This window comes from Gavia stellata, chromosome 5, assembly GCF_030936135.1.
Source record: "Gavia stellata isolate bGavSte3 chromosome 5, bGavSte3.hap2, whole genome shotgun sequence".
Classification (NCBI taxonomy): domain Eukaryota; kingdom Metazoa; phylum Chordata; class Aves; order Gaviiformes; family Gaviidae; genus Gavia; species Gavia stellata.
The window spans coordinates 9,258,010-9,283,036 of NC_082598.1; the positions used below are offsets into that span (position 1 = coordinate 9,258,010).

At 47.9% G+C, this 25,027-nt stretch overlaps 1 protein-coding gene across 1 annotated transcript in view; it reads left to right on the forward strand.

Moving 5' to 3' along the window:
* Nucleotides 1-24,594, forward strand: part of FGFR3 (fibroblast growth factor receptor 3) — a 55,284-nt gene extending 30,690 nt beyond the window's left edge. Inside the window, exons 4-17 of the mRNA XM_059818165.1 lie at nt 2,424-2,593; nt 7,244-7,367; nt 7,791-7,981; nt 12,908-13,052; nt 15,750-15,937; nt 16,849-16,997; nt 17,089-17,210; nt 18,496-18,606; nt 18,764-18,954; nt 20,413-20,535; nt 22,135-22,205; nt 23,649-23,786; nt 24,238-24,343; nt 24,430-24,594. Of these exons, the coding sequence (XP_059674148.1) occupies nt 2,424-2,593; nt 7,244-7,367; nt 7,791-7,981; nt 12,908-13,052; nt 15,750-15,937; nt 16,849-16,997; nt 17,089-17,210; nt 18,496-18,606; nt 18,764-18,954; nt 20,413-20,535; nt 22,135-22,205; nt 23,649-23,786; nt 24,238-24,343; nt 24,430-24,594 (1,994 nt within the window). The remainder of the gene's footprint in view (nt 1-2,423; nt 2,594-7,243; nt 7,368-7,790; nt 7,982-12,907; nt 13,053-15,749; nt 15,938-16,848; nt 16,998-17,088; nt 17,211-18,495; nt 18,607-18,763; nt 18,955-20,412; nt 20,536-22,134; nt 22,206-23,648; nt 23,787-24,237; nt 24,344-24,429) is intronic.
* Nucleotides 24,595-25,027: the final 433 nt, after the last annotated feature.

The window sequence follows — 25,027 nt, forward strand, 5'->3', positions numbered from 1 at the left end:
AACCTCCTGTAAAGTCCCTGGGAAATCAGGGTGCATTGCCAGAAGGAAGCTTTCGGCCAGAAAATAGCCCGTGCTTCGGAAACCAAGGACCAGATGTCTCTCAACATGGTTTCTGCAGCTCCCTCCTCTTCAGCCTCCCCAACACCACCCCAACTGTCCTCCAGATTCACCCCCTCGCTGCTGCCTGGGCCTTTGCCCAGCCTTTGCTCGGTTTCTGCCCTTCCCAACACATGGGATAGCAGCATCTTCCTTTACCATCACGACCTGCTCTTCCTTTAGGGTTTGCACCCACTCTTCTAAAATTTTTTTTATGCCATCGTACTGTTTTTCTAAGCTCAGAAGTTGGAAGGTAGATGGCTACATGATGTCCCGCTTTAGCCCGCGTTATCGTGTAGCATTTGAGGCCTCTCCTGGATGTGCCATGTGTTTACAGCAGAGTTTGTAGCTGGGATTTTGCAGGAGCCGGGGAATTGCAGGGATTCCTCGTTTTGCTTTTGTTTGTGCCAGCTGTACTCCTGCTCCGGTGCCATCCAAGAAAAGGGCCTTAAGCAGTTTCGTTGTTTAAAAAACGAGGCGTACGCGGCATGGGTGAGCACCAGATCCCTCCGATACGTGGAGCTGACTCTGATAGGCATCACAGCGTGTTTTTGCAAGGCAGTCTGAGGGCAGATGCAAGCCTTCAGTACTGGATTTCCCACCCTGGGACGGCATTAGTGAGGCACCAACATCCAGCCGTACGGCTGCAGAGGTGTGAAAGCAGATGAGACGTGAGAGCGATGGACCCAGCGGGGCCGTCTCCAGCAAACGGAGGGCTTCCTGGACGGAGCTCCTGACATCCAGTTCCTCACAGCCAGGTGGGCTTCGCAAGGAGCTGTGGGGAGAGGGGACCATGTGGAGAGTGTTAGTAGGTGCTGAAAATCGGTGAGTGCATGGATTGCCTTGGCTGAGCGATGTGACCTTGCCTGCAAAATCCTTGGAGCTGAAATGCAGCAGGGAGCCTGCATGGAGGACACTGGGGACTTAGACCAAGGTGAGGTCATCACTGACTTGCCTGGAAGTGCAACGGGATGGGTCTCATGGAGCCAAACACATCGGGGCTAAGAACATTGGGGAGGACTGGAGAGAGGGAGCAGCTCAGGTGCATCTCAGAGGGATGCAACAAGAGGGAGAAGTTTGTACACCCTTGTCATTAAGGGAACGGAGTTGCAGAGGCTTCAGAGAAGCACTGAGGTGGGGCTGTGATGCTGGGTGGTGTTTCTGAGCATCGTCACCGCTGCGGGAGAGGCCAGCAGCAATGCTCTCCTGACAGCTTTGGCAGCTGTGATGTTCTCCAAGGCAGTTCTTGAAGGACCAGCACCTTCAGTGTGTCGTGGCCAGAAGCACACAGGTCTCTGTGACCAGTGGGTTTGGGTACTCTGTGTCGGTGGGTGCTTCCTTCCCGTCTGGAGGAGATACCAGTTACACTCCTTGGCCTCCTCTTGGCTATTTCGCAGCCCAAACGCTGTCTGCCCCCATCTCCCTTTGGCCTTGCTGCGGAGCATGGAGCGGGGGGCTGGACGTGGTCCCTGGCGTGGCAGGGGAACACCCCACGGGCAGCTCTGCAGCGTTTCCTTAAGCAGAAATGAAAGCTTGGGAGGCTGTTTTTAAAAACTTTCTCTTTCTTTCTTCCCAGTATAATGAGTTTGCTGCTGCTGCTGCCTTAATTTGGAGTTAATATGTAATGTTTGTAACACAGCCAAGAAACATTGCTGTACTTGAGGCAGATTATAAAAAGTATCTCATGCTAACACTTGGTGTTTTAAGACTTATCCCTGTTCAAAGGTAACATGAATCTTTAAAACTAAAATCACTCGTACTTAAAGCGCATAAACATGATAAACCAGTTTGGCACTGGCTTTTTTTTTTTAATTCTTTTCTTCCCTTAAAGAGGCTACACTACATTTGTGCTCACTGAGAAGCAAAATTTTCCAGTGCACTCAGCTAACGCTTTTTCTCTGCTCCCTTGCTGGCCCATCAACATTTTTTTACAGTTCCAACATCTTTCTGCTGTTCATGCTTCTTGGCTACTATTGTCCCGAAGGTACATCTGTATCTTTTTACACGCTGAGGCCAGATTCTCATCCTGATCTAGGATAACTCTCCCTGTTGATTTAAAAGCAGCTACTCTAGATTTATACTGGCATTACCGAGACAAGAACCTGGTCATGAACCTTTCATCACAAACCTAAAATGCAAACACCCTGTCTACGTCTATGAGAGTCATTTAGCTGGAAAGCATTTCTGTGTCATTTATCTTAACTGCAGCAGGTAGCAATTTAACTGTCACTCCGCACATGCCAAAGCCTCCTCAAATGCATCTGCTCACCAGCTGATATCCTCCGTGGCAGAAACAGGCCTGTTCAACTTGGTCTTTCCTTTCCCAGGTGTCCCCTTCTGGACCCGGCCAGATAAGATGGAGAAGAAGCTGCTAGCAGTTCCCGCCGCCAACACGGTTCGCTTCCGATGTCCGGCGGGTGGAAACCCAACTCCTTCCATCTACTGGCTGAAGAACGGCAAGGAGTTCAAGGGAGAGCATAGGATTGGGGGCATCAAGGTAGGGCCTTGGTTTGGATCTCTGTTTTTATTGGGAGTTTTCTACGGACTGTAGAAAATTGTGTTTCACAGTGATTTACATTGGTACATGGAAGAGCAGGATCCCGACTGTGTGGGAGTGGGGGTGTCTCTGGCAGCCTTAGCGATCGCTCAACACCGAAGTGTCAAAAAGGGCTGCTGTCCCTTGGGATTGAGGGCGAAGTCCCTATGGGTTCGTCTATAGCGGTCATTCCGGGACTAGGTGAAAATGAGGCTGGGTTTATGGTTGCGTTGTGGACAGTGATGAGAAAGCAGGAGCAGAAACTTCTGTCCTAATTTCTGCAGATAAGCCCAGTGAGTTGAGACATGTTAGACTGAGCCATAGCTACTCCCAGCTTTCAAGGAAAACCAACTCGGCATCCTTTGAAGGTGTAGGAAGGACCTCACCAAAGAGCTGGACAGTTGTGCTGGTGGTCATTAACATTCTTGCGGTATAAATGACTGACCCTCGGTCAGATGTTGGATTCCCTTGTAGGCAGAGTAATAGCATCTGCTCTTTGGCTGCTTTCTTCTCCCTCCTTCCTTTCTACCGTAAGTTGTTCTGGAAAATGCTCTGGCCTGTGTTTATAGATAGAGCTAAGGGACACAAAAACGCACTGCACTCAAATGATTTAATAACCCAGAAGTTTCTGTGTTGCTGTATATGATGAATTACGGCAGGATTTTCACAGGAAAATCAGCTCTGCTCTGTTTTTGTTGTTGTTATTACGTTGTCCTCTTGAGTCAGACTCCTTTCTGCTTTTATTTGGGGAGAATAAAACTGGCAGCAGCTGATGATAACAAAACCAGTGTAGCAGGAAGGACTCCTGAGCAGTGATTTTTGCCTGCACTCTGCCAGCCCTGGCATATCCCTGGGCTACTGCTACGGAGAGAAGGTGATTTTTAAGGCAGGCACTTTCATCAGTACTCTGAATAGCTGTATGTTGATGCCTACCACATCTGTAGCGTTTTGGAAGGGGGCTAGGCATGCAAAGCGTGCCGGGCTCCAGAAACCAGCAAAGGTTTCAAAAAAGTCTTCCCTCCCCGCGGTTTTGGGCTGTTTCTTTCCTGTTAGCTCAGACCCGTTCCTGAAAGAGCCTTTTGTGATTGCTTCAGCGAAGCCTTTGAAGCTCCCTCCTCAGCCCTGTCCCTGCTCCAGCCTGGACGAGGCTGAGGACACGCTCAGGTTTAGATCTTCTGAAAAGTTAAGGAGAGAATAGAAGTGAGGAAGCAACTCCTGTGGGCAAACAGCCCTTCAGCAGATAACATTCACAAAGCAGAAGCATCTTTTACTAATTGCAGGCTGTAAGGATCATCATGAAGTGTTTTCAGGCTTGCGTGCGCCGTTCGAGCGGCTTTTTACAAAACTGTGTGACATCAGCTGCACTAAATTATGCTTGCAGAATAAAATCTAAAGCTGAAAGCAATTCCCCTACCCACTTCCCAGTGGTTTTAATCTATCCTTGAGTTTAAATTGACACGTTTCATCCTCTGCAACACGGTAGAGAGTCTTTGGCATCACTGTGCTTTGTTTCTCTAGGGGCACCTTCCAGCAACAATCTATTGACAGCAGTGTCAGGCCAATTACAGCAAGATTGGTTTAAGCTCTCTATCTGTCTAGGTGTAGTTCTTTGTGCCTCTCTTGATATAAAGACATCTTTCTCTCTCTGTAATTTTCCTTCACTTATTTGCTTGCTTTTGTTCTTGAGCCGCGGTTAGTTGTAAGTAGTCTAATGTAAATCTCATCCAGTATAAATATACTGATAGATATCAGCTGAGACTAGAACCAGAAAAAGAGATTGAAAACCCGCTCAGTATCTCATGTATTTAAGATTTAAATTCCCTGTTACAACTTAGCTTCATAACAGGATTAGGCAGCTTGAAAAGAATGGGCAAGATCCAGATCTGGCAGAGTTTGGTTGGCTTACTTCGTCTCGAGATCTGGTCTTAACCCAGAAATCCTTAAGCTGGGAATGTTCTCATTTGTTTTCAGCGTGTGGAAGAGTTTAAACGTTGATTGTGAAAGGTCTGTGGTCAGCAGATGAAAGCTGACCACTCTTCCACTTCTGCCTCTTGCAAATGGCATTTGGAGCCCATGTGATTGCCCGGTGTTAAGTCTGCAAGAGGGAAGGGCAAGTGTTGAAAACATGAAGTCCAGGCTAACCTGGTTTTGTTACAGTTCATCCTCAGCTGGTAAAGAAAAGAAATTCATATGACTTCTCATATGAAATTTCCCAAAGAGCATTAATGGTTAAATCCTTGTTGGAATCTCTAATATCGTAAGCCTGTGTGTGTTAAATGACCCTAGAAGGGAAGATGGAGGGGGAAGGGAGATAGAGGATTATCCTTTCCCCAGACCATTGCACTGACTTGCATACCAGTCTGGCAAACACGGACTGAGGTTCCAAGTGTGTCTGCAAATGTTTGTTTCACAAGGAGCTAAGAATGACAACACCAAATAAACCAGAGGGATTTCCAGTATCTCACCCACTTGATTAATGCCTGCACTAAGTCACTTCATGTTTCTAGTGTTTTATCGAGTACGGTGACTGTCCTAACTTGGCAACGTCCCTTTTTATTATCCTTTAAATCTAGACTCCAGTCTCAACCTAAAAAAAAATCTCGTTGCTTCTAGAGAAGTTTCCAAACAAGTTCTGCCCTGTGAGTTTGTCCCCCCCAGGTTCACATCTGTTCAGAGTCCAAAGTCCCCATCACAAACCCGATGAAAAGAAGTTATTTGAAAGTGCCGTGAAAGTGTCTTTGAAAGTACACCCGAAGTAAAACACCTAATTTGGACCTGATTTTATAATACAGGTCAGACTAGGGAGTCATCAATGTATCTGGAGCCCCATTCCCTTGGATTAGCTCCTAGGGGTTCCAGAGGCAAATGCTTTGCAATGCTGAAAAGTGGATTAAAAGAAGTCTTTAGACACAACTATGAGACAAGCCAGTATGGAAATGAGCCACTGAGCAGCCACAAATTTGCATTGAAACTTCCTTGACAGTCTGGTATGTTCAGCTGTGAACTCAGGGTCCAGGCTCTCTGTTCTCAGAGCATATCTTGCCCTGTAATTGCCGTGCCGTTATAGAGATGCACCAAGTGGGATGTAGCTTTACAAAAGGTGTAATGTTGGGTCTGCATTGAGGTCCGTCTGTGCTGTCCTGGGTGGGCAGAGGGTGCAGTCGGACCTGACCAGACATCTGCAATAACTGAGATTTCTGCACAGACCGTTTAGCCACAGCCTCCTATTACCTGTAAACTGAAATGAAAGGCAATGCTGTATTCAGTGGTCTCTGAAAAGTGGGGTGCTCAGCGGTGCTGTTCCTGGGGACGCAGAGATCTACAAAGCAAGGGGGTTTGTTAAAATGGCTTTTGCTTGCTTATCTTGCAACTAAGCTGTCTTGTCCTATGACTTTAAACCTTCTCTTTGCAAAATTCTGGCTTTAATTGCGACTTGGCCTTTTAAAGGAAAGCATGTGGATGCAATTTATGTCTAGCAGAAGAGGTTAAATGACTTCATATTCGAGTTCACCTGCTGCAGCAAGAAACCTCCAGGAGCAATTACGCCCTTGTTTTTTCCATCAGCCCTTGACATTCTGTAGCACAGCATTATTGTAATCTCCTGCTTCTGTGTCCTTGGAGTCACCTTCAAAATGTTTAATAAAGTTAAATGTTCTGCTCTGGGAGGCAGAAGGCATCAAATTAATATCCAGAGATTTGGAGAGCTTTCATATGCTATGCGTCCTGAAGTCATCTTTGTTAGTGTTGGTTGCTTTCTTATTAATTCAAGATTTGTTTTCCGTATCCGTTATTTCCTTTATACTCACTAGAAACAAACGTTCTAGCTGGGAGCACAGGGCAGCAGGTCAGGGTGGAGATGTGGGTTGTGCTTTCCCTTTTGCTACTGAACAGCCAACAACTCTGGACATGAGCCACATGCAGAAAACCAACTAGTATAAAACTTGGTGCTAAACGAGAAGGGCTGACCAGGCATCCTAGGGACCAGGCTTGAGGCTGGGCATGTTTTCTCCTGTTTTTGCAGGGAATTTAGGTGACTAACTTCATTGTAGACACCCATTTCTGTTCAGACAGATGCCGTGCCCTGTTGCCTCCATAGCACAGGTCTTTAAAATGCCTTCTAGATGGGTGAAGAAGTATGATCTTTGTTGTTTCTAGTCATCTCATGGGTTATATGTGGCAGTTGGTAAAGGTCTGCAGCAGAGTACGATATTTTGAGCTGACAGAGACTCTGGACCAGAGTGGTCTGGCAGAGGGGACCAGTGGATCAGCGTTACCGTAGCTGATGCCTTCTGAAGTCGTTACTCTAAAGAGAGGTGCCACATTCAGCTGCCAGCTGGTTTCATTATTGTTATTATTGTAGAAGCATCTACAAGTCCCCGTTGCAATCTTAGCGTGTTACATTGTGTTGCACTGTTCATGCATTGGTCTTAATTTCCTTTCACTTTAAGTCTTTAATGACCCTTGAAATGGGTCCTTGTGGTGTTGAGGCCTACTCTGGCGTCCGTTCATGCTGGCCAAGTGTGTAGAAGTTCACTGATTGTTCACTGGTTTGAATGGTCTGGTGATGATGGCACTTGACCACAGGCTTGATGGTTTGATCTCTTCTTCTAGTTGCGACACCAGCAGTGGAGCTTGGTGATGGAGAGTGTTGTGCCGTCAGACCGAGGAAATTACACCTGTGTTGTGGAGAACAAATACGGCAATATTAGGCACACGTACCAGCTTGATGTATTAGGTGAGATTTCATGTTTTCCCTCAACAGCTGATCAGTGGTGGTGTTGAACAGGCACGTGATGGGATATGGGAAGCAGGAGGTTGGTTTCTTTCCCAGAGGGCTGGATCATGCATCTCCTGAAATCAACAACAAGCTTCCTTTTGGCCAACAATTCAGCCTCAGATCTGTGATTGATAAATTACTTAGCTGGTCTACAGAGGGGCCAGACGGAATGGCAGGGCTGAGATGCCACCTCCATTCCCAGGTGGTTCTTCCCTGTTTGGCTTGAGAAGCACTGGGTAGAGCGGTGGCCAGGACACCTAGGGGGGACAATCCCAGTCTGCACCCTTTCTGCTGAAAAGCCAGGAGATGAAGGGTTCAGAGGAGAATCCTTGCTGGAGGAAGGATGGGTAAATTAGGATTTCCCTCTTTTCTTTTTTTCAGAAAGGTCGCCCCACCGACCAATCCTACAAGCAGGGCTCCCTGCCAACCAGACTGTGGTGGTAGGGAGCAATGTGGAGTTTCACTGCAAGGTCTACAGTGATGCCCAGCCTCACATCCAGTGGCTGAAACACGTGGAAGTCAACGGCAGCAAATACGGACCCGATGGGACGCCCTATGTCACAGTGCTGAAGGTTGGTACACGCTCCTTCTTCTCACCCTCAGGACAGCCCTTCCGCTGCCTTGGTCTCGGTGTTACAGAGGCAGCAGCTACATTGTGGGGATGCTCCTCAAAGAAACCCACTGCCATACTCATGGCAAGAGAGATCAGCACTGAGTAAAGGTGCTCGCCATCAATGGAAGCCATAAACTTTATTTACATGTTTATAAATAAGCCCTAGACTAGCAGTGCAATGTGGACCAGAAACTCCAAACAGAATATATTCAATGCCACAGTTCCTAGAAGGGTAATCATTATTTAAATCAGATTTTCAGGAGCTCAGGGTCTCATTTTCTGTAACTGTTCTGGGTCTATAAGAAAAAAGTCATGAGACTAAGCCAAGGGCAGCTGTTGGGATTGTTCTTTCCTTTAAGCCCGCGCGGTGGAATACTCTGCTTTTTGGAGGGGGTACAGCAAAAATGTCCTGAAGTCCAGGTTCCAGACTCTTCTGTTTGCCAGAGATAACACAACTACTGTAGAGGCACAGATAAGCAAAGTAGTTGTAAGAGCTGAGGCAACTGTGAGAAATGCAGCATAATAAAAGAGAAGCTGTCAGATTGCATTTGACCTAAAATTGTAAAAATAACCTTTTTTTACAGCTTCAGTAGAGGTATTTTCGGGTCTTATTAAAATAAAAGGCTCCCAACTAAAACACATTCTTTCCTTTTCCAAGAAAACACACTGCTGCGTGCACATGCTAAATAACGCCGAACTAGCAGCACCTGAGAGCCAAGATAGTCTTGTTCCAGCCACTAACATTTGTGAGCATTGCTATTATCCATGCTCAGGAAAGCCTTTTTTTTGTTGAGCAAAAACTCACTTAGTAAGACTCTGCTTGGTAAAATGCTTTCTTGAAAGGGAACTTCCAGATTACAGTCAGAACAAAGCCAGCGGGTCTGGTTTCCCTTCAACCTATGCAAATATAAAAAGTAGAGAACAGAGAGTGAAAAGCACATTGGACTTTTAAAATCCCCTTTTTTTCCCTTTTAATAATTAAAGGCATCCTGTGTTCGTATTTATTAAAATATATAGGGCCAAATGCAGTTATTCTGGCTCTGCAGTTAGAGCTGAAAGCAGATTTTGCAGTTTCAAGCTGAGGGTGTCCTGTGCATGGACGTTCCCCGTGCACATCCTGCTGCACACACCCTTCTCTTTGTAGGAAGTTTTAAAAAAAACCCACTTATCAGACAGCATCTACAAAACTGTAACTCGGCCAGATACATGATAATAAAAGCCAGAGACCCTGGAAATAATTACACAGATTGAAATAACAGATTGGTTGGAAGAGATGGCTGGAGACAGTTCTTCAGGATTGGCAACACGCGCTTCTCGCGAGTTGATAAAACTTTTTATTTTCGCCCTGGTTTTCCAAATGTGTTTGAATTATGCATATTTGAATTTCCCCCTGGTTTCACAGCCCAGTACCAAGCTCTGAATAGCTGGCTGTGTCACATGCCATCTAGTATAGTCTCCGAGCTCCGTGTGTGGTCCCCGTGGGATAAAGTGCTACCTTTTGGAAGTTTGCAGAGCCGCTGCGAACAGTGCCTTGTGTCAGAAGCACAAGCTCCCATTTTGCTGTGGCAAAGAACATATAAATAGTCCGTATAAATAGTGTTTTAAAATTAAGTTGGAGCGGCACCGGGGTGGCTAGGTAATTAGAATTGCCAAATACCTTCTCTTCTGTGGACGGCAAAGGCTCCGCATTCCTCGAAGGGGAGCACAGGCAGGCGTTTGAAAGCACAAGTTTTGTTTGGTTTTATTTTTTTGCTGAATAGGACCAGCACACGTCTATTTACTACTTCTGGTTAATCAGGAATGCTTTGAATTGTATTAATGCCGGCATCAGCGCTGGGGCACGGAGCATTTCCATTTTGGGATGCATCTTTTGTGTGCCAGTACTGGGCCTCCACGGAGCTGTGTCAGGCCCGGCTTTGCGGGGAGTGGTTTTTTTAATGTGTTGTGTGCTTGTTTTTTAGAAATAAAGATCTGATAAAATGATCTCACTGTCATCTTGGGGCCGGTCCGTTGGCTTTATGGACTCGTTCCCCTCGTGCCACGCAGTGCTGTTGCTTTGACCCAGCGTCCTGGCCGTGCTGCTGGAGCAGGGTGCTGTTCACAGCCCTTCCCTGCCCACGGCTGCTTTGGGAAGGGCTCTCTCCTGCCCAGTGCTGGGGTGCCTGCAGGGAGATAAGGCTTTTTTATCATCCTGCCCTTCCCTCCTGCCTTCCGGAGATTTTGTGGAGTGTAGGAGCTGCTACGGGGCAGTTTGTATATAGGGAGTAGTATTCCAGTCTCCATCGGAGCGAGGGGGAGGGAGAGGTGCCCAGCACATGAAATTCGCCCCTCACATCTACATGGGGGGGTCAAAACCCACCCCAGTCCAGATGGATAAATTGAATGCTGTACTTTCAACCCATTTTTTACACAGCCTGACAAAACCAAGCCGTCACCTGCATCGGTTCCTGAAAGCCTGGGCTAATTTGTGATCAAAGGAAACCCCTTTTTCTTTGCAGAAGAGCACTAAATGCATTCCGGTTACAGAGCGGGGGCTGGCAACGCTGTGCCCAAGCTTTGTCAGAGGCTAAATTGTATGTTCTGCATTGAAACATGCCCGGTTTAATTATAAATAAGGCAGCAACAGCAGGCAGGCACATTTCCCCACTAGTCAGGACAGACAGACTTGCCAGCACGTGAGCCTTAGAGATGAGATCAGGTCAAAACCGGTGGTGTTTGTCATCAGATGTGGACATCGGGACTCCTCTCTGATGCCGCCCCTGGGTTCAGTTCCTAATAACCTATCAGGTCTGGCAGCCCTGTTGATTTTAGTGGGCTGCAAGTCATATTGGCAGGATCAGGCCTTGAAATAGAAGGCATCGAGACTGGGCTGGAGAGTGTAAGACCAAAAATGAGAAGACCAGTTGGTTTATTTTTTATTTCCAGAACCGAAGCTGATATTTTTTCTCGATTTTCCCTAGGCTACTTCTGCGGCCACCCAAAACAGTTGTGCACTTTCAACCAAAATAAAAACAACTGTTTAGGGAAAAAACTGATGTACTGTTGTGGCAGCATGAAAGAAGAGAAATAAACCCCTTGCTTAAGAGTCTGAAGTTTGTTTGATTTATATGCACCACTTTATTTAGTAAAGAAGAGGCTCCTATAAGCAGTGGAAAAAATTACAGCTAATTTCTGAAAGGCAAAGTCAGCAGCGAGTTTCAGACCGCCACTGCTTATATTTTGTTTCCAAATTCTATTTTGGAATCTGATAATTGAAACAGTATTTGCTGAGCCGGGTTGCAAACACAAATCTCTGCTTAAGCCCTTTCTCTGGTGCTCCTGTCTGCAGAGTTATTAGGAAACCGTAGGGCCTTTGACTGCTGTCAGATGGAGAAGTGGGAAATGGGTCTGTTTTAAAAAAGAAATGGCATGTGTGCCGCTAGTGAAGGGAAGGGAGTTCACGTGCACGTGGTTTGGGGGCCAAACTTCTCTTCTTCGCCCAGGTCCTGGGTTAGGTCTCTCACCGCAGGGTGAGCCGGGGATGTTCCCACAGCCAAAAAGAAAATAGCTGTGAACAGTCAATCCTAGCTAATGTAGGTGCAATGGAGGTATTGTTTGGTTTACTGAAGTTCAGGTTTCTGTCTATTCCTGCAGTCTTGGATCAGTAAAAACGCTGAAGCCGATGCTAACCTAAATCTGTTCAATGTGACAGAACAAGATGAAGGAGAATATCTGTGTAGAGCCAACAATTTCGTAGGCATAGCCGAAAAACCATTTTGGCTCCACATTCGCAAACCAAAACCAGGTAAACCACAGACTCTGTCCCAAGGCCCTGGCAACTGCAAGAATAAGCTATAACATTTTTAAGAAGCTAGTGATTAAAATTACTATTCATTTTGTATTATACCCTGTCAACTGACGCTGAATGGCTTTATCTTATTTTCTTGCTAATTTTTTTTTTTACGAGAATGTAACGCCTATACAGCAATTGCCATGGAAAAATTCCCACAATAAAATGACTGTCAAATTTTGCTATCAACTCTTCACGCTTTTATTCCTTTCCCTTCCTTACAATTGAGTGCTGATAACAGAATTGCATGTTAATGACCTGTGACGTTCAAAGCTCTGGAAAACCAAACTGTTTCAAGATTTTCACCCATAAAACTGATATAATCAGTGCGCAGATTTCTGTCCCTTGGAGAAGTAATGGAGAAATACATATCAACATTGGCTCACGCGAGCAAACCTGTTAAATAGAGAGCAGCAGCAATCTTGTGGGCTCTGGGGTTTGACTCCAGCCTGGAGGGTTTGGCTGCTGCGTTGCTCGGTGCCACTGCAGGAAGGTTCCTTACAGGTACCTTCTTGCAATCAACCAGAGTTATGTTACAGCATCGAGGGCTGTGTAATGAATATATAGCTTTGAGATGCACACTCTGAAAAAATTCTAAAAAATTCTAGAATTCTGTATTATTTGATGAACTAATGACTCAAAATGTTTGTACGTTCCTCTGATCAGCACTTGAGTCTTCCCACTACATCTCCCCTCCTTTCTCCTTTCTTTCTGTCTTTGCTCTCCTCTTTTACCGTCTGTCTTCCTCCCCCTGTACTCACCCTACTAACCCAAAGTCAGTCATATTGTGGGGGCAATTTTTCATTTGGATGCTTTTCCTTGCATGCTTCTTTAGTGGGACAGAGTAAGAACCTGGTGAAGGGAACTTTTTTTTGCTTTTGACTACAGGTTGCAGAGGGGAATGAATAAATAAATGTGGAAGATGGGCCATTGGAAAAAAAAAACCAACCCACCTTAATCTGCTTTTGAAATTTGCCTGTGGTGTCCTCACACTTGCTGGGAATGTGGCTTATTCTCTGTTTTCCCTCTTTCTATATGTGTTTTTTTTCCCCGTAGACGGCAGGTGTTAACACAACGGATAAGGAGCTAGAGATTCTGTACTTGCGAAATGTTACTTTTGAGGATGCTGGGGAATATACTTGTCTCGCAGGGAATTCTATTGGGTTCTCACATCACTCTGCTTGGCTGACGGTGCTACCAGGTATTTCCTTCTGTGCTGGCCTCTCTTTCCCTCTCCAGGGTGCCTTGACGTTTTGCATTAGAAATGCCAAGTTCCTGCAGACCGCCCCTTGCTTGGAAGAGGGCCGTTATCCAGGGAGGGCTCTCCTCTGGGATTTGCTGTGTGGGCAGTAAATCCGCACAGCAGAAGACCTCTGTTGCATAATCATAGCTGACACTTTTTGCATTGCATCTCCAGATTTAAATTATTTTTGCAGTAATGATACAAAATGCCCAGTATCTTTTTTTGATCTAGATAACAAGGAGGTGTTCACAGCCTCTCTATTAGGAGACTGTTAAGCGCCAACATTAGGAGCTTTGTCTTCTTACACTGCCAGTGGGAGAAGGAAACCTCCCCATCAGATGATCTAGGGCACCTAAATTGGTCATGGACTGTGGATCATCTTGTGAAGGAACCTTTCTGTCTGAGATCATACCTTAACCTAAAATTAGATGCGTAAGTGGTTGGTGTGAGTACACCGTTCCCTGCCTGTAGCATTATTTCCACTTCATGGATGAACAGGCCAAGATAGCGATCTGAAACAGAAGGTCGAGGAGAGTCATCTGTGGAGAGAGCCCAGGAGTCCTGGCTCCCAGGGGCATTGCACACTGCCTGCTCCAGCTGGGATCGATGGAAGCTGCAGTGGGCTTGAAACCTGAGGCCAGAGTGACCTCAATTTTGTTGTCCTTTCATGTGCAAAGCTCTCATTGACAATGAAGCCAGTGCAGAATATGCAACAGAGGGGTCTGCTCTCCCAAAGAGGAGGAGGAGGAGGCTGCGCTCTGCCTTCACCTGCAGAATCTGCCTCCAGCTATGGGGGAAGCATGAGCATGGTCCAGGAAAGCACCAGCAATATTCGTATTGAATCTCATAGGTGCTGTGCCTTGCAGATGGTGCAAGAACAGACCTGGACTATGTTCAGTAGACCCTTACTGAAAGGGCACCCAAAATCCTATATGCCCCACTTTGGCTCACCCAGTCATAGACCACATTTGGGTCCATCCTGCAACACATCCATCTTGGGATGTGTTTAGAAACTGGAAACTTTGGCATTTCTAATCCTGACTTTATCTGTGTGGGTGATTTGGATGTAATCGCTTTTACTGGGGCTCAAGAGGGTTTCCTCCACGCCCAGCCCTGCTGCCAGTGGGATCTGCTGGTCTTTTCTCTGTTTATTTGCCAGCTCTAAAATAGCTGATCTGATCCTGTTTCTGCTTCTGCCATCCACTGGATGAGAAATAATTTCCTTTGGTTAGAAGACTAATGTCTCTCTTACTTTGAGAATCTCCTGACACTGTCTCATCCAACTGTTTCACTGTTTTTACAATGTATGAACCTCTTATTTAAGCAAAGAATAAGCAGGAGAAAACCCACCAAAAAACCTGAAGTGGAACTTTATACTGAAGTCAGACGCAGTGAAGGGCAGCCGTCCATGCAGCAGCAGGCCCCGAAGCGCTACCCACAGAGAAGGTGCAGGATACAGCCCATCTGGGGAAACTCTACTTGTAAACCCCTGCCCACGTTAAGGAAAGAGAGACACGGAGCGGAGGGAGAGACGATGTGAGCCAAGGCAGCAGAGCTGTGGCACCAACCGTAGTGCCTGATCCCGGCAGATCTGGTAACCCTTCCCCGCAGGAGGGGATGGCCGCTTGGCAGGATCGGGCCCTGCACAGCTGACACACAGGCTGGCGCAGCCCCCAGTGTCACCGACAGCCCTTTCTCCGCGTCCCCCTGGACACAGCCACCGAAGACCTGATTCGGAGCCTGCTGCTGCCAGGGGCAAAGCTCCCGCTGCTTGCTGAAGACGCTGCTTTGGGGCAGCAGTGATGTACACAAGCCATTAGCGAGCTAACCCCACCGGCATGACTTCATTATAAAGTTTCCCACTGCTGACTGTTCCTCTGACGCCAGCACGCCTTTGGGGGACAGAAAACCAGTCCCACCATGGCTCCTTCCTCTGGTCTACGTGCCTGCCCTGAAGGGAACAAGGGGAGAAACAAGCTGAGCTTTGCTGGTCCCAGAAAAGTCTTGCTAGCAGGTAGCCACAGCTTATGGGTTCATGCCATCACCCTCCTGGCTCAGCCACCTCTCTGGGCCAGACCTTCCAGCCTCTTCCTAGCAGAACCGAGTTTTCGTGAAATAATTACGCAGATTGCTATCGTGAGGCTTTTTCCCTGTGTGATGCCTTACCCCGGGGTGCCCTTCGAACCCCTTGGTCCCTCAGGGCAGGCACCGGTCCAGTAGAAATCTTCGCTGGAGAAGCCGAATCGGCAAAGTGCAGCAAACCCCAGTCCTGCAGCCTTTGCACATCCGAGGCATCCAGCTCTGTGGTGTGGATGTGCGGGGAAAGCACGATCTGGGTCAGAGGGACAGCACAGGCACGTGAAGGTGCCTTCAGCCTAGAGCAGTGGTTTTTCAGCCTGTGAGCTGAAGGCTCTTAGAAACCCCAGGGTTGCATCAAAGGGCTGTAAAATTACCCCAAAAAAGGCAAACTGAACTAATGTTTTAGCTACAGCCACAGGTGGAAAACCACTGGCCTAGGAGAGTCCCCTCACTGAAGTCACTCAGCAATTGGCTTAGATGAGCAAGTCCTCCCCAGATTCCTTGTGCTGCATGTATGTCATTGCATGGGGGCAGCTGCCCGCCCCATCCTGACTGCCATCTCTTGTCACCCCGCAGCGGAGGAGCTCATGGAAATGGATGATTCGGGCTCAGTGTACGCTGGCATTCTCAGTTACGGCACTGGCTTTGTTCTCTTCATCCTCGTGCTGGTCATTGTGATTATCTGCAGGATGAAAATGCCAAACAAAAAAGCCATGAACACCCCCACTGTACAGAAAGTCTCCAAATTTCCACTCAAGAGACAGGTAACAGAAAGTAGATACAAGATTCCTATTCCCCCCTATGGTCATCCCTCTTTTTTTTTTTCTTTTTCCCCTTGAAATTTTTTCTCTAGGTGAGAAGCTCTACCAGAAATACATTGCCCAAGAGGGCCATAAATTGGCTGCAGTCCAGGGGTTTAACCCCCTTGTATTCATTTCTTTCTGTTCCAGTGGAGCAGTAGCTGGTGGCAGCTGACTCTGGTTAACAAGCAGCTCCCAAGCAGCCGTGTTTCTGTCGCCCTTGTCCAGGAGGGGCTGGCAGTGTAGCCGTGGGTGCCACAGAAAGCACATCTTGCAGGGGAACAGTTTAGTCCAGGCTCCCTGGTGGCACGGGGATCTGGGGAGCAAGAGCACATGTAATTGTGCTCAGTCCTGCTTTCACAGAGGTCACTGGTGACTTGAACCAATACTCACGGAGGTGAGAGAGGGTTCTCTTTCTCCATGCAGTTAGAGAGGCTCTGCCGCGTGCAGTTGCAGAGGGGCAGGAGCAAAAGATACCATGTAAAACCCCATAGTGAGGGATACCGATCGGATGGCTTTGGCTGCAAGCTCGTGGTGGGCATTTACAGGGCCAGAACAGAAGTTACTCCATAGCCTGTACGTGCTATGGAGATGCACACAGAGCAACTGAACGGATTATACCTCCTGCCTGCTGGAGGGCACTGGCTGACCTGTCCCTCCTTTCCACCAGCTAAAAACCTGACCACAGGTGCCTACATCATTGCATTTCTGCCAGGATATGGGGAGAGGAGGAGGGTGGGGCGGATTTCCCATTTAGAAATTACCAGAAAGGTGTCAGTGGGCAAAGATGGCTCAAACCCCCTCAGTGATCCATCTCGGGCACTGCCTTCCCTAGCAATACAGTTGGCAATAACACTTCATTTGCTCTACCCAAGCAGGTGTCGTTGGAGTCCAACTCTTCCATGAATTCCAACACACCCCTGGTCCGGATCACGCGTCTCTCCTCCAGCGATGGGCCGATGCTGGCCAACGTCTCTGAGCTGGAACTGCCTCCTGATCCCAAATGGGAATTGGCACGCTCTCGGTCAGTCAACGCACGGGTCAGGGTGCCCTTGCCTCCCGGGACTGTCACCACCCTGGTACCCACTAACGCACCTACTTGTTCCTCCCTCCAGCCTGACCTTGGGGAAGCCACTCGGCGAGGGGTGTTTTGGCCAAGTGGTGATGGCAGAAGCAATTGGGATTGATAAGGACAAGCCAAACAAGGCCATCACGGTTGCTGTCAAGATGTTAAAAGGTATGGGGAGTCCAGGGAGGGCAGAACAGCGTACCGCGCTGGGATTTCCTCTCATTCCCTCTCTTTTAAGTCCTTTATACAAACAGGTACAATAGAAGAAAGCAAGAACAGCCCTTCTTCCCCTTCACCCACATAGCCTGGGGGTGAGGGCTGTCTCCTTGGAGAGCTCGTAAAGGTGCAAATCCCATCAGGAAGAGGGTATGGGAATTAACCCAGTTCTCTGCCAAGGGGTAGTGGCATCCCTGAGAAGAAGGGGAACCCCCTTCACTTCTAGCCAGCTCCATGAATCAGCCCGCTCCTTACTCCTGTAACCAGCGCTGCCTGTTCTAGCAAAAGCTAATGCAACAAGCTCAGGTGGAGTTTGCAGAAATTCAGTTGACAAACTCCTTCTTGAGGAATTTCTTCATTGAAGAAACTCGATCCCAAATTCCTGAGAGGTTAAAGGGAAGCCAGAGTGGGGGGTTCACTGGGCACCTCCGGGCGAGTCTCTGTTTCCCACGCTTCCCCCACGCACGGTAACCACAGACAAGACACAGACAAAATCACCCTGAGGAGTTCAGCTGGAGCAAGCAGGGCAGATGCTCCAACAGTGAGCAGCCCAGGGTTGAAGTTATGTGGGGTGACATCTTTAAAAAAAACAGTATTTCATATCAGAAAATTATTTGTTTAATTTACATTTCCTTCAGTCCATTCTGAAGTTGTTTTTTGAAGCAGGAACATTCCCATCTTTCCAAACCAAAGTATTCACTTGGGGAGGTTTTCCCCCATTTTTATACTTTCGTGGAAAATGGGGGGGAGTTTCTCTTTATTTCTTTTTTGTAGAAAAATTACAGCTTTCCATGCAAAAAATACATTCCTTCCTCTAGTCTCTCTCCCAGCTCTGACTTGCCCCCATCCTTACCTCTTTGCCCCTGGAGATGAGGGAGGAAAACAATCAGAAAAAGAAAATTTTCTGATTGCCGGGTACTGAAACTGACTTTTTTTCTTTAATACTGACCAGGATGAAACAGAAGAGCAAAAGTTTTACTGATTTCCATATAAACATTTCTCTCCATCTATTTGTTTTTTCTTCTTGAACAAATATTCTCTCTTTTTCTGAGATAGTATTTTTTGGTTTTATTTTGATTCTTCTTCCCAAAATAGAATAAAAACAAATACTGCCATATTTTGAGTACTGTTTCCCCGTCAAAGCCCTGCATGGCTGCGTAGCAGTTGTATTAACTGCTTCACAAATCACTTACTTTCTTCCTGACATTTTTTTGCTTTCCTCTCTTGCTTTCTCCAGATGATGCCACAGACAAGGACCTTTCTGACCTGGTCTCTGAGATGGAAATGATGAAAATGATAGGGAAGCATAAAAACATCATTAACCTCCTCGGTGCCTGCACGCAGGATGGTACGTAGCAAAGCAGCCCGGTGCTCGCAGGGCCATGGGAGGCTCAGGTTTGACTGTCCCTTCTGTGTAATTACTCACTGGCTGCCCAAAGTGTCCCAGAGGAGATTTTGGTGGACAGCCGTTCCTCCGCTGGATGCTGATGTGCTCTTGCTTGCAGGACCGCTCTACGTGTTGGTGGAATACGCGTCGAAGGGGAACTTGCGGGAATACCTCAGGGCACGTCGCCCGCCTGGCATGGACTATTCCTTCGACACCTGCAAGCTGCCGGAGGAGCAGCTGACATTTAAAGACCTGGTTTCCTGTGCCTACCAGGTGGCCCGTGGCATGGAGTACTTGGCATCTCAGAAAGTGAGTTGAGAAACCTCGTTTGGTAGAAGTGTCGGTCAGACCCGTGTGTTCAAAGGCATGCAGTGCTCTGTGTGTGTGTCGGGCAAAGCGTTGCAGGCTTCTCCCTTTAGAGGCCAGATTTTTCAGTATGAAGGATCTTGGATTTTTTGCAGAAGGCTTCAGCCATATGCAGGAGTTGCCATATGCCAGCTGCATCCATGAGCCACGCAGCTGCACAGCCCTCGCTGTCGCTTGCAGGCCTGTTAGCATCCCCAAAATGCGTACAAAAGCACAAGCAACCCAGACCTTGGTGCAGTTCCTCAGCAATTCAGCCTCTACCACTCGGAGAGGTAACTGGCCTTCAGATGTGCAATCCTGAGGCTCGGGCAGCAGTGGTCAGGGTGAGCATCACACCAGGTTGTGAGCTGCCACTGTGAGAGACGTTGCTTTAGAGAACGGCGAGGAGCTGCGTGCACCCCTGTCCCCCTCATCTCCCTTCTGAGATCGCTAAAGACACAGGGCACCTTCGAGGAAGCCGAGATCCTGGGTGTAGCTCACGTGTTTAGAGCTGCCACCAGCTCAGTGAGGAGCGGAGCTGGCGGTGGATTTGGCTCGATGCGTGGCCGTGCCCAGGATGCTCCCTGGGGAGCACTTCGCGGGCGTTGAGCCGGCTGCTGCGTTTGGTTACATCATACCGTGGGATTGGTCCTGATTTACCCTGACATCAGCAAGTGGAGAATCAGGATTTGGGTTCAGGAAGCTGTGCACCAGCCGGCGTGAGCTCTTTTTGCGGGCAGGGAGCACTACGGCCAGAGCGAGTTCAGCTTCAGATGTCAGATGGGTGCATCCTGTGACTGCCTCTCAGGGTGGATGGTTCACGGTGGCTTTAAACTCCCATTCTGCACAGTGCAGGCTAATTTAGCTTCTTTCTCAGCTAAAACTCCCTTTCTGCACAGTGCAGGCTAATTTAGTGTCTTTCTCAGCTAACAACTATGATGTTGGGAGTTGGACTAGATGACCTTTAAAGGTACCTTCCAACCCAAACCTTTCTATGATTCGAAGTATTTTGGATGTATTGGGGATGTGTTAATGTGAGGATTTTTTTTCCTTCAAACATCAGCCTGCACTCCTCTTCCTGGAGGAAGCGGGGCAGAAAGAGAGCCTCACATCCCAGTAGGCACCCACAGAAAAAGAGGGTTGGCTTTCTCATCTGTGCATCCCCTTTGGAGAGAAAAGGCACGTGGCTGTGTCGGCGCTGAGGCTGCCGATTAGGTGTTGCTAAGAGGTGGCTCCCACCGAGCATGCATGATGGGGCAGGGACACAGAAAGCGAGGAGTTAAGCAGTCCCCACAGCTTTATGAGCTTGGGAGTCAATGAAACGGCAGCTTATAAACCACGCTTATAAACCGCATGGTGCTGTTGGTTCCAGGCGCAGGCAACTAACAAGCCCTTATTTATTGACTCGCTCACCTTTCACAGTGCATTCATCGCGACTTGGCAGCCAGGAACGTGTTAGTCACTGAAGACAATGTGATGAAAATAGCCGATTTTGGCCTCGCTAGAGACGTTCACAACATCGACTATTACAAGAAAACCACCAATGTAAGTACGGAGCTGCCAAGCACGTGCGGTTCTCCTTCTGGCAGGGAATTCGTCCATCCCTGCAGCAAGTGGCCCTTGTCCTGCATCTCCCTTTCTAGAGAGGCTGAGGAGGAAGAAATCTGCCGGTGGCCTCACCCCGTGAGGGCCTGTAGATAGGATGGCCCCAGGAGTCCACCCACCATCCATTTTCTTCCTGACAGATACTGCTGGTGCTAGCAGCCGGTTGAGAGTTCTTGGCTCTGGCCAGGAGGCTGTAGACCAAGAGAAACCAAGGTGTTGACCGAAGGGCAATGGAGCCCTTTCCAGTCTGCTCCACTGCTCTTCATAAAGGTCCCAAGGAGCCAACTTCTGTCCCACCAGAGCCTTTGACAGAGGAATGTCACTTTTTGTATACCTGGAGCTACCTGACTTCCATGCATTTCTCTCTCCTTTTTACAACTGAGCTCCTTGGCTCCCCTGCCAGGGGTGAGAGGATGGTCCCAGACAAGGGCTGAGTCCCGGAGTTGTTTATATTTTCTGTAGAGATGAATTTATGAATGAATGGCTGGAGAGAAGACTTGGTTCAGGGCCCTGCAACAGATGTTGAGCTCTGAGCAAAAGCCGCAACTACAACAGAATGCAGAGGTGGCAGTGGAAGAGGTTGAGGGTGTTGCAGAACCTGAGGGCCTTGCGACTGCAAGGGGTGTAAACGTCCGGGCAGTCCTGCGAAGTCCACCATGCCCATACTGATCCTTTCCAATATCATATCAGAAATCTTTCTTTTAATTGCTGGGATTTCTTAATCATAAATGAATAAAAATTCTTGGGAATTTTAATTGTAGATTAGATGTTTTTTCCCTGTTCGAGCTGTGTTGGACAGCATAATCCCATTTGTGCGTCCTGCCTATGTCCCATCTCTAGTTGTCTCCCCCAGTGAGACAGTGGGTCAGAAGAGGACAAAGCCCTCTCATAGCCGAATTATGCCTCAGACATGAAAGAGGTCTTTCTGACTCCCTCCAGGGGCCAAGCAAAGCCCAAAAGAATTATGATTAATCTAATTTATTTTTCATATGTGACAGCCCATGTTTATGACACTGATGTAGCATATTCCCCTGGAAACCCGGGCTCAGGCCTCCTCCTTTAGCCTCTGGCGGGATCAGGGTTTGATTCTTAGAGGATCTGGCCCTTGCCTTCACTCTTGGAAGTTTCCCTTCAAGTTCAGCCTAAGCAGGGTTTGGACTTGGAGTCAAACTGCTTCTTCCAACCAAAGCAATGGAAAGTGTTGTCCCATGCTCTGCTGCAGAGCTCGCTGCATTTATGAGCAATGGATGCTGTTCCCATGCAAAGATTTAGATGCTCTGATACATTAAACCTGCTTTGGCAGTGAAATACAGTCCTCTACAGAGAGCATTTACTGCAAAGATTGTCAGCAAAGATCCCGGGATCAAATGCTCTAATCTGTTTATATGTGGCCACCACTGCTTTGCCCAGTGACCAGGAAGGCAGATGTGGTTGTTAATGAAAATGTTTCAAACTGGATTAGAAAAGAAGATTCAGATGGTGCCGTTGTGGCTGGGGGAATATGCTGATGGGATGTTCCCATTGTCTTCCTAATTACAGGGTCGGCTGCCTGTGAAATGGATGGCTCCAGAAGCCTTGTTTGACCGGGTCTATACTCACCAGAGTGATGTGTAAGCATACCCACACTTTGTGAAAAAAATAAAATGACAGGGAAATCAACACCTATAGTATCTTAAAGACAAATGTACTGCTAAGCACGAGCGGGGCTCGCTCACTGCTGGGGTGCCTGGGGATGCCAAAGCAAAGGAGTCAATTCCAAGCTGCAGCTTTGCACACATGGTTTTATTTTACCGTTATCTAGTTGCTTTCATCTGAGGATCTCTAGTGAGCTGCTGCAAAATTATTGGAAGGCAGGCAGGTATTTCTCGTCCAGCTTATAGATGAGGAGATTCATCCCGCAGTCAAAAAAATTTGTGCAAAACCCCCTCTGTGCAAAAAAAACTGCCTGCAAAAAAAATCACCCTCGGCTTCCTCTACGCTTTGTCCCAGACAGTTACGCTTCAGTTAAGTACGTGGGATGAGCTTGAAATACTCTGTCTGCTGTTAGTAGCGTTGATCAGAGAATATTCAACAAATATATTCTGGGATTAATTTTGCCGCTTCATTTATTTGCCTTTATTTTTCTTAATCCTCTCTTATCCATTTTAGTGCCTCTGCACGGTGAGCAAACAGCCTTACGTGTAAATTTGTATCACATCTGAGCTTTGTAAGGACTGAAGTAGCTCAGCACACACGCCAGCTTTTTTATTTTAGTATTTGGTCGATAATGGCATTTTTACAGTAATTCAGCAGACAGCCCGCCTGTTCCTCAAGGCTCACCGCTTGCAATTGGACAAATGAATCTTTCTATTTCTGTATTTTTCACATACTTTGGCTTTCATTGATCTTAAATCATAGTTTCCATGCTTAGGTAATGCTGCAGCGGGCATGACAGATAAATCAAAGCTAGAGAACGGGAGAGCAAGCGTGCGTGGAAGCGAAACAGAGACAGATAATCCCTGTTTTTAAAAAGAAAATGAAGAAGGCAAAAGATATTTTTGAAAAAGAGGACTTTTAACCAGAGCACAGCTGCAGGAGTGGAGCGTGTAACATTAGTGCTCCGCTGATTTTTGTTGGGGTATTTTTCTCCCAGCTTGGCCAGCGAAATGAGTGTTGTAACAAGCAAGTTTTGGTATCAGCTTGCACAATTAGTGGCCTGTGGTTCCAAGCCTGCAATTCAGTGAAGCTGTGCATGAATAATTTGATTTGTTCCATTCAGTGGAGCTGGTGGAAGACCTAACAAAGAGCTGGGGGTAATAGATGGGCTGTCACCTATCTGATTAAATGCTCATTTCAATTTCAGACTTGGTGCCTGGGATTTCTTTGCTATTGAGTTGGATCAGCAGAGATCTCCAAGTAACTAGTAAAAATGGCCTAGGCAATTAGTCATGCTATTGATGACTTTGTTAGCTATGCATGGCTGCACAGAAATAAAGCCGCGCGGGGGAGGGGGTGTTGGGGGGGGCTTGGAAAAAAACCTCATTGAATTTTAAAGATCTTTCTTTGGTTTCCAGCTGGTCTTTTGGAGTGCTACTATGGGAGATCTTCACTTTGGGAGGGTCTCCATACCCAGGAATTCCCGTTGAGGAACTCTTCAAACTCTTGAAGGAAGGCCATCGGATGGACAAACCCGCAAACTGCACCCATGATTTGTGAGTGTGTGGTGGGGGGTGACCTCGCCCCGCTCCCCCTTCCCTCTGCGGCCAAATGCCACCCCGGGCCATGGTCCAGGCTGGTGGGACATCCCCGCTGGGAGATTGTGGAGCTGGCAGCGGGTAGGTTTACCCACCCCGACACATCTCGGTTCAGCCCATGACTCTTTTGGTGGGTGGCAGTTGGGGGTGCAGCCCTGGTGTGTCATCTTTAGGATGGTTCCTCCTCCTGCTTTGAGAGCGTGGACACGCATGAGGAGATCGATAGTGAGGAGCGTGGCTCCACAAAACCCTCTTCCTCCTCCCCCAAGCTGGCCATGCACCAAGGCCACCATGGCTGAAGTTGTGTTGGCCATAGCTGTTCTCTCGGGCAATTTGGGGGTGGGTGGGCAGGCGGGTGGGTGCCACTTAGTCCAACATGGGTGACAGTCCCCTCTCCCATCTCATGCAGGTACATGATCATGCGGGAGTGCTGGCACGCCGTCCCCTCGCAGCGGCCCACCTTCAAACAGCTGGTGGAAGACCTGGACAGGGTCCTCACCGTGACATCCACCGATGTGAGTGTGGTGGGGCGGGCGCGGGGAGGGGTTGCTCGGTCCCCGGTGGGGGACACCCGGCGTTGATGGCTCTGTCACCCTGGCAGGAGTACCTGGACCTCTCGGTGCCCTTCGAGCAGTACTCGCCGGCCGGCCAGGACACCCACAGCACCTGCTCCTCGGGGGACGACTCAGTCTTTGCACATGACCTGCTGCCCGACGAGCCCTGCCTGCCCAAGCACCCCCCCTGCAATGGCGTCATCCGGACGTGAGGACACCCCCGGGCGGACGGACGGACAGGTGGACAGGTGGGCAGCGTGCCCACGGAGGTGTGAGGGTGGGGCGCCGAGGACAAAACCGTTGTGAAGGATCTTCCAGTGGAACTGCGTGGTGGTGCCCGGAGATTTGTGTTGTCGAGCTGTTCAGGGTAAAAAAAATATTAACTTTTTTGGTTTTGGGTTTTTTTTTTTTCCCCCGTTTGCTGTATAAAAAGTCAAGAAGCACTGTTTGGCCTGAAGGAACTAATCTATTGCCAAGATGATCTATCATATATGATTTTTTTTTTGTTTATTTTTCTTTTTTTTGTTGTTTGTTTTTTTACTAAGCAGAATGTTGAACCTGGGGGGTGCTGACCTCCCAGCTGCCGCGCTTGTGTTTCGAGTGCCAGAGTAGCCGTTCTGTGCCTGCAATACGAAGAAGAAAAAA